The 9645-nt window shown below is 38.9% G+C and overlaps 1 protein-coding gene across 1 annotated transcript in view; it reads right to left on the reverse strand.

The window, feature by feature from the left end:
- Positions 1 to 688: 688 nt before the first annotated feature.
- The window catches only part of LOC133723043 (putative disease resistance protein At4g19050), a 9927-nt gene continuing 970 nt past the window's right edge, over positions 689 to 9645 (reverse strand). Inside the window, exons 2-5 of the mRNA XM_062149880.1 lie at positions 9507 to 9617; positions 8701 to 8898; positions 3238 to 4247; positions 689 to 697 (exon numbers count right to left, since the gene is read on the reverse strand). Of these exons, the coding sequence (XP_062005864.1) occupies positions 689 to 697; positions 3238 to 4245 (1017 nt within the window). The 5' untranslated portion in view covers positions 4246 to 4247; positions 8701 to 8898; positions 9507 to 9617. The remainder of the gene's footprint in view (positions 698 to 3237; positions 4248 to 8700; positions 8899 to 9506; positions 9618 to 9645) is intronic.

Here is a 9645-nt window from a genome sequence, read left to right on the forward strand (position 1 = left end):
GTTGATGTATCGACAAAGTGATCACATGTTACACTATTGTCCACAAGAAAATGCTGCTTTTGCTAAACTCTCGCCCAGATCATGAAATTGTGGATCACCACTCGGATTATCCCATAAAGTCCATAAGACCTGATAATGCCGGAGAGTTTACAGATTGTCACTTTGATGAGACAGTCTTCCCGCCGTTAGGGGGAGATAAGAACGTTACCGTTCCTGATGAACGACGTGAATTGACGTGGAATGTCCCCACTATGTCTCATCTCGATCCCCGAACCACACAATGCGATAGTGAAGTGCGGAGAATTCTAGATCTACAAAGTGTAGCCCAAAATATGCCAGACGCTTTCTCTGATCTAGCTAAAGTGACGAGATCACATATACCTGCTACAAATGTGCCTGCAAGAATAGATGTCCCTGTAGGACGCGTTGTCCCGGATGGACGAGGTACGACCATGGCGGCTAACCAGTCACATGTCCCTGCCCAGAAGCGAGGTAGACCACTAGGTTCGAAGGATTCCTATCCCCGGAAGAGGGTAAAACCAGCACAAACGAATCCACTAGACATCGCGATCTCAACTGATCCATCTCACGAGATAATTCCAGATTATGGGTCCGTCCTAGAAGAGACAACGTTGGGGGACGCTCCAACGTTTGAACCCACTCTCGAGAATAGAGAAATCTCGATAAATTACGCATTCTTAAGTGAGATTTGGAATCGAAATGAGATTATCATCGATGATATATTTGTATTCGCGGTAGCTACCGAAATTATAACTAGCGATGACATCGAACCTCGCTCCGTTGATAATGTCAACGTAGAGACGACTGGCCAAAATGGAAAGAAGCAATCCAGGTCAAATTAGATTCCTTGACAAAGAGAAAGGTGTTTTGGACCTGTTGTTCCTACACCTCCCCATGTTAAACCTGTAGAATTTAAATGGGTATTTATAAGGAAGCGTAATGAGAAAAATGAGATTGTGATACACAAAGCTCGTCTAGTGGCGCAAGAATTTTCTCAACGCCCTGTGATTGATTACGAGGACGCGTATTCTCCCGTAATGAACGTCATAACGTTCCACTACCTTATCAATTTGGTAGTTTCCGAAAAACTGAATATGCAGCTTATGAATGTGGTCATAACTTATCTCTAGGGGGATCATAATACAGAAATATACCTGAAAGTTCCTGAAGAACTTAATATACCCGATGCAAATAGTTCTAGACCACGGAACACGCTCTCCATTAGTTTTGAGGCGTTCACTTTATGGATTGAAACAATCCAGACGGAGGTGGTATAACCGTCTAAGTGAATATTTAATCAGGATGGGATATGTGAATAATAAACTATGCCCATGCGTGTTTATTAAGGAAACAAGTTCCTAGTTTAGAATTGTGGCGGTCTATGTCAATGACATGAATTTGATCGATACTCCTGAAGAGATCAAGGAAACCGCAAAGCACCTGAAGTTGGAATTTGAGATGAAAGGCCTTGGGAGAACAAATTATTGTCTCGACCTGGAGCCCGAGCACAGTGCAGATGAAATTTTGGTCCATCAACCAAATTACATCCAGAAGATGTTAAGATGCTTTAATGAGGATAAAAGCAAGCACACCCATGGTCGTCTGAAGTCTAGAGAGAACCGTATCGTCCTGCAGATGATAACGAAGAGATATTGGTACCAGAAGTCTCATATCTAAGTGCAATAGGCACATTATTGTACTTGGCTCAATGCCCTAGATAGGACATCTCATTCGATGTGAACTTGTTAGCTAGATATAGCTCTGCGCCAACACGCCGCCACTGGAATGGCATGAAAGACATTTTTCCGCTACCTTAGAGGTACAACGGATATGGGCTTATTCTATCCCTACGCATCAAGGAATGGATCAAACCCCCTTGATCCTCAGAATGATGCTCGCCTTGTTGGATATGCTGATATAGAATATCTATCAGACCCGCACAAGGCACGTTCCCAAACTGGTTATGTCTTTACCATTGGGAATACTGCAATTTCTTGGAGGTCTACGAAATAGACACTTGTTGCTACCTCTTCGAATCATGCTGAGATACTAGCTCTTCAAGAAGCAGTATGTGAATGTACATGGCTAAGAGCCGTTACAAAGCATGTTCGAATCACATGTGGACTGCATTCCACCACTGATGAACCAACCATTATCTACGAGGATAATGCTGCTTACATAGAGCAGATGAAGACGGGTTTCATCAAAGGAGACAACACCAAACATATTGCACCGAAGTTCTTCTTCAATCAGCAACAACAGGAGCATCAGAAGATTGAAGTCAAGCAGATTCGATCTGAAGATAATCGTGCAGACCTCTTTACCAAGTCACTACCAAAGTCTACATTCCAGAAGCATGTTCAAGGTATTGGTCTACGTAAACTATCTGAATTACCTAACATGTAATTTTCAGGGGGAGTCGAAATCAGGGGGAGTATCCCGAAGCATATACACTTGACCATCGTGTACTCTTTTCGTCCTTCGTCCAGGGTTATTTTGTCCCACTGGGTTTTGTTACCTGGCAAGGTTTTAACGAGGCACATCTTTAGAATGGTCACCCCACTTATACTACATCCTGAAGATGCTTTGATTTGACATATATGCATTTGCTCATCTTTTCCCTTCGACCACGGGTTTCTCCCACTGGGTTTACCGGGCAAGGTTTTGGTGTAGCAAATCTAAATGCATCCCTCTCGTAGACATACTACCTACTTATGATGCTAATAAGAAGACTCCACTTATCTCCGAAGCTGTGATATTACTACTCCACACTCATACGCGTTGTGCTCTTTTTCTCCTTCGACCAAGGTTGTTTTTTTCCCACAGGGTTTTTATTACTTGGCAAGGTTTTTGATGAGACAACTTAGAAGCGCACAACCCATGCAACACTATTGACATGAAATATCCAAGGGGGAGTGTTGTAAATCATTATGGCTATATCATGTAAATAGATATAGGGTAAATCATTATGTTGTTATAGGCTTACCCTTTCCATGTTTTATGGATGACTTTAGGAATCCTTGTTTTATGGAGGACTTTAGGGGTCCTTGTTTTATGGAGGACTTTAGGCTACATGTTCCCTATCTTCCACTATATGTAGTCCATTTCTCATCCATGTTATGAGGAGAAAAACAGAAAATACTACACTTATTATCTGCATCTAAACTCTCTCTCTCTCAAGTTCTTAGAAGCAAAGCTCTCTCCATTTTCTGAAACACTTTCTATGTTAGTTTTACAACACATCAGGACCTTATGTCCTTGCTCATAGACCTTCCCAATCTGATTGTTGCATCCAAAATATCCTTCCATTATCCATTGTGTGATCAACTCATTGTAATGAACACCACCATGTTTGTTGAGAAGCTGCATGGAATGCCAAAAGCAGTCGGTCGGAGCACCGATTGGCAATGCATTGCACCAAGAGCGAAGTAGCAGATTTATAGCAGTTTCCCCATCATAAGCTGCTTCTTCCAAAATATTTTCCAACGACCAAACGCCGGAACCTTTATCTGCCAAGTAATTTATTGCTTTTGCTGTCGTGATAAGTACAGTAGGAATACCCTTACTCATCTCCACAATAGCGTTGGATAGTTTTCCAAAGCCTGGACAATCAAGAACTTCTTCCTTGATTATGTTTTCACGCAATAAAGCCGAGGACTCATCAGTGGACAATGGATCTATCGGGTATACTATTGTATTGCAACTCTTAATTTCCTGGTTCATCCCCAGCGTGGTGCCTCTTCCATCGCTTTCGTCTCTGGTGATTAAAACCTTGAAAGATTCATTTAAAGTCAGCAGGTTGTCAACTTCTTTCATAATCTCCTCTACATCCTTCTGATGAGGAACATCATCCAGGACTAGAAGAAATAGTTTCTTTTCTTTATGTGCTGCAGATCTGAACTCTTCAAGCTTCTCAGATATTCTCGGCTTCAACTTCTCCAAGCTCTGCTCCTCCTCAGCAGCATCATCATCTTCCCATTCCTCATGAATAGAGAATAGAGATAGCTGGCGAGCAATGTTTTCGTGAAGAGATTCTGTGTCATAATTGTTATTCACATACAGCCAGAGAGTGTCATGGATTAAATCTTTATCCTTGATTATCTCTTTTGCTATCCACGTTTTCCCTACTCCACGCTTCCCATCAAGAACTACTGTTGACACATTGGGATCCTTCAACAGCTCCAATATCTTCTTTATATGTTCCTCCTTTGTACGTAAGGCCATTGCTGATACCAAAAACAAAAACAAATTAAATTAAAATTATAAAAAATAACACATGAAACTTTCATAACAAAGAATTATAGACCTTCGATCAGGAAAAGGGGAAGAAAAAAATAGCAGGAGGATAAGTGTAAATTGGAAATTGGAACTATCACTAAATCCTTTTGTTGAAAAGGTGAATCATTTCCTTAAAAGTTAAAACCATGAAAGAAATTCAGTTTGTGTTCCCTAGCTTAGGAGGAAATCACTTGTCATAGGGAGTTCCAATTCTGTCACCTACTCCACTAACTCACTTGACAGAAGATTAACTCTGTTAAATTTATTATTATTTTTATATTAAAAACTTAAAATGAAAATTAACTAAAACAAGAAAATATGAAATACAGTGACTATCTATGTTGCCTCTTCGTGTCCTCTTTTTCTAGATCAAAATCAAAGAAACAAAAAATCAAACCGTCCTCCTTCTTCGGAAGTCACCTTAATTTAGATAGAAATAATTATAGATGTTGAAAATCTGACATGGGGGTTTGATAGTGAAGAAAGGATCGAGGTGATCAAATTTTAATTGGATCGTTTGGATTCAGTTTCGATGCCTGAAGCCTTCACCGCCCACCACCGTCTGCTCCTCTCACATACTCCACTCCACCGCTCTTTCAACCATCTCCTTTGCCTTTTCTTTTCCGACTATGAATTTTTCCTTATTCAATGGAAGAGTGAGCCATGTTTCAACCTGATAGATAGGATGCATTGGTTCCCCTGTGCACACCACAAAATGGATCTAATACTCCCTACAAGCCCAAACTCACTTCTCTGTTCTTCAACTCCACTCACCCAATCAACCCCCAAAACCGTTCTCTTCAAACTCTTGACAAAGCGAAAATTTCAAACTTTCGTGTTAAAGCCTCTGCAAACCCAAATGGGTCTGATGGGTTTTCTTGGGTGAGTCTGAGCAGTTTTGGTCGAATTTCGGTGACTCGATGAAGAAGGAAACTGGCCGGGTTTGATTTGAAGGATGGGAATGTGAAGGTGGGGGAGTATTTGGGGAAGGATTACAGAAAGGTGGGACTGAGTTGGAATGGAAATTGGTGCCCGAGTACTGGGAAAGCTGGAAGATGTACGTGTTCTTGGATCTTAGAAAAATTATTTTTCTAAGACTTTATTATTTATTTTTTAGTAAGAGTTAACAGAGTTTGTGGAGTGTTAGGTTAGGGATTACGTGTCGAATTCTTATTCGTGGGACAGGTGATTTCCTCCCAATTTTCTTAGTAAAATATGGTGTGGCTTATTCTCCAAAAAAAAAAAAAAAAAAACTTAAGGCGTCACTTTGAAGTTTTGGCCCGCCTAAATTAAATTTTGGGACAATTTACGATAGACCCAATTTTATAAAATTTACTGGGTTCCACCTATTATTTCTTATCGATATACTCAATTATTGCCAACAATGATATTTTTTTTTTCCCAAAAATAACACAAATTTTCACAATTTATATTTAACAAATATTAGTCGCTAGCAAGATTAATGCACTCATTATAAATATTTTAATTGTAGATTTTTTATTGATCCCGCAGTTTTGGTTAGGGAAAATTTTCATTTACCTAAATTTAGAAAAATGTCCAATTACTCAAATTTGAGCTACACTAACTTACCCAAACATCATATTCCACTATAAGAAAGAAACAAAACAAAGAGGAAGAACATCTCTCTCAACGAAAAACCCTACCCCAAACTAGGTTTTTTTTTCCAGATTTCCATCTCGTTGCTCGTCCGGCGGCTCCCGCCCATGGCAAGCCTCTGGCTTCGTCGTTGTGTGGAGAGTGCGGCCGGACGGGACTGTCTTGAGACTATGGCTCTGGTGGTCTGAGAAGTCGCTGCCGCTTCTGCAGGTTTGTTGAGGCAGCGGGGTCTGATTTAGAGCCTCCGATGCGTGGCGGTGGGATGTACAGAGGTGGAGCTTGGAGGTTGTTGGTCGTGGCAGCGTGGTCATTGCGGTGTGATGCAGGCGGCGTGGTCGTGGTGTTGATGATCGTGGCGGCGTTGGTGCAGGCGACGTGGGCGTGGGCATTGATGGTCGTGGCAGTGTTGATGATCGTGGCGGCATGGTGCAGGCGACGTGGGCTTGGCGGCGTGATGGTCGTGGCGGTGGCCTAGACCGAAGGCAGGGAAGCCTGCTGTATGTTGCAAGAACGTGGAGGAGGGGAAGATTTGGGCCGGGTGCTGATCCACCTGCTGGGCTGGGTTGTGGCTTTTATTTGGGCTGCCTTTTGGGCTATTCTATTTAGTTAGTTTCTTGCTTTCTAATTAATTTCCTATTGTTTTAGGGCAACTATGAGTTTTTACCTTAGGCTTGCTTATTTACTATGTTATTTCATAGTGTATAGGCTTGCTTAAATAAGTGAGCATGGGTACCGTCAAATAATCGGACCTAATCTATGTATCGCTGTGGTTTACCACAAACTCTTTATCTACCCAGAGATGGTAGAGGGAGGATATGTAATGGTCCTTTCTGGCCTGAGTATTAATATATCGACATGATATTCTTCAAAAAAAAAAAAAAAAAAAACTTACCCAAACATCTTATGAGATTGTCCACTTACCCAATAAATTACATATCTTTTATCCTATTACCCAATTAAGTATTTTTATTTTTATTTTTTTTGTTTATTTTTGGGACAATTTTGCCCTCTCTCTCTTTGTCACTTAGAGAGAGAGAGAAATCAACAGAGACTTCGCCAGACTCCGGTGATCGGAGTCACCGGAGTCCGGCGACCAGTGACTGTAGTCCGAAGTCCAGTTTTATTCCCCCCCCCCCCCCCCAATAATACTGAATGAACTTTATTGCCCCTAATAAAAACTTATTGTGTTTTTATTATGGGGTAATAAAAGTCTCTGACGATCTCTTTGGGGACCTCCAGCTACCTCCGGATAGGTGACCGAAGTCCGGCGTATGGTTTTATTGCCCCCCAATAATACTCAATAAACTTTTATAAACCCCCCTCCCCCCAATAAAATTAAAACTTTTATTGCCCCCAATAATTTTTTGTTGGGTTTTATTGGGGGGGGGGGTTATAAAAGTCTTTAGCGATCTCTCCGGTGACCTATAAGATCTCCGACAACCAATTATTGTGAGACCATACAGTATTCTTTCTTAGAATCATATCAGCATATTTAGCATTATGATTCTATTATTAACATATTCTATTATTTCAAACTGTACATAAATCAGCATATTTATTATGAATCATATCAACTTCTTTCTTAGGTCAATGAGAATTTGAAATCAAAGCACAAATCAAGCCATAAATCACATACTTTCAACATGTTATAAATCAGACGTATAAACTAATTTTTTTCAATATGACTTTGTACAAGATGATAAAGGGTATATTGGGAATCAAAAATGATGAGAATTGTATTAATTGGACAACCTACTCAATAAGGAATGTTTGATGGTATGAATTGGGTGTAAATTGATAAGAAAACTTATATTTTATCGTACGTAATAAATCATTATCAAATTGAGTGTAAAACTAATTTTCTTATAAATTTAATCAATAAAACTACATTTTGTTGCTTACTTTTTTTTTTTTTGGATATAAGGGGGCCAAAAGGCCCAGAAGAAAAGAAAACAACAAACCTAGCTAGTCATAGCTACCTCTCTAAATCTAGGAGTGTCACACAAGTCATCCAATAGCACACTGATGACAAGTGGAGGAGGTTGCTTATTACCTATGAACTACTTACCATTGTATTTTTAATCGAAAAAAATAAAATAAAAAAGTAAAAAAGAAAAGAAAAACAACAAAGTTCAAAACATTCACTTATTACTTAAGTCTTTTGCTAGTTGTAGTTGGCGATTTGTAAGGCGAGATTGTAACAAAGTTGCACATCGCCTTGCTAAAGAAGCCTTGAAGTTGAGTCAACCTTTATTATGTTTGGAGTCGGGGCCTAGTTGGCTTCACCAGTGTGTCAGTATGGACTTCGAGTGTGAAGTCTAATGTGGGCAAAGCTTTCTTCTAAAAACTTTTGCTCCTAATCTCATTGTAATCTTCGTTCATTAATGAAGTTCATCTTTTGATCAAAAAAAAAAAACATTCACTTATTATCAGGAAATTGAAATATTAACAAAATAAAGACAATTCAAAGTAGAGAAAAAAATTTACGTACATATCTGAAATTGGCAAATTTTGAAAGGTATTCTACTGAAGGGGTAACTTTGAACGACCAACAATTTTAGCAACACCCCGTATTTACATAAGAAAAGATTAATAATAAATTTGTAGTATAGAGCTAATTTATATTTACAAATGAATTTGTAGTTATAATAATATATTTGTAGTAAAGAGCTTATGCAAGTTTCAGTAATCAGTATGTATTTGTTGATGATGGGATGTTTGTAAAACCAAACTACCAAATTAACCAAATATAAAGTTAAGATAGAGCAGAAAGCTAGAGAAAACCTGATGGGTGGACTTGAAACTGAGATTTTTGAACATGAACCAAGCTGTGCAAAGACTAATGAAAGTCTGATTTTTCTGTTGAATGTTGTTCAAGTTGATAGGATACTTGTCACTTCTCAGACATGCTATGAGAGAAAAGTGTATAGTATGTTCAGTTCTTCACCAAACAAGTGTATCCGCCTTTTTCTCGTTTGATGTCTACATATATAAGAAATGTCAATATCAATTCGGGGAATATGGTCAGTTGCAAGGTATCATCATCAGCTTAAAGTTGAAGAAATGAAAAGGGCGGAATCCAATCGATTTGTTCCGTCACTCTCGACTGAAGCCAACTAAAACCCTTTCGCTTTTGACCTACTTATATATGACTTACAATCTGTAATCGTAAAACTATATCTATGACTTTATTACGTTGGTTAACTAAGGAGAATCTGGCAAAATATTATAATGGGATGGTTATGACAATCTATATGCATTTTCTGTTTAGGTTTCGTTCCTTTTATATTTTTCTAATTTTTAACTTCTAGATATTTCATACACCATACGCTAGAATGCAAAACCAGTCTAGTTAAAAGAAAAGGCCTATGCATTTGTGTTAGACACTCCATGAGTCAAGAAGTTACATAACACAAGAAGACTTCCTAAAATTATTAATCCAATGATGAAAGACTGCATATATATCGAAATTGATTCTTTCTAAATAATTATCTGTTGTGAGTTGTGTATACCGATTCCTTGATTTGAACATAAATTCGATTACTTTTGTGTGACATTGTAGGAAAGATTAAGAGCTAGATATAACTCACCAGTTGATTTTTGATTCTGTAATGGAAAAATCTGCTACATGCATACTCGGGTTCACTTTTCTCCCTTTGTCATCCCCATCTTTTCCATTGCTCCTCTTTCTTTTGCTTCTCCTGGAAACAGAGAGAGAAAAAAAGACAC

The sequence above is a fragment of the Rosa rugosa genome, chromosome 7 (genome assembly GCF_958449725.1).
Source record: "Rosa rugosa chromosome 7, drRosRugo1.1, whole genome shotgun sequence".
Lineage (NCBI taxonomy): Eukaryota > Viridiplantae > Streptophyta > Magnoliopsida > Rosales > Rosaceae > Rosa > Rosa rugosa.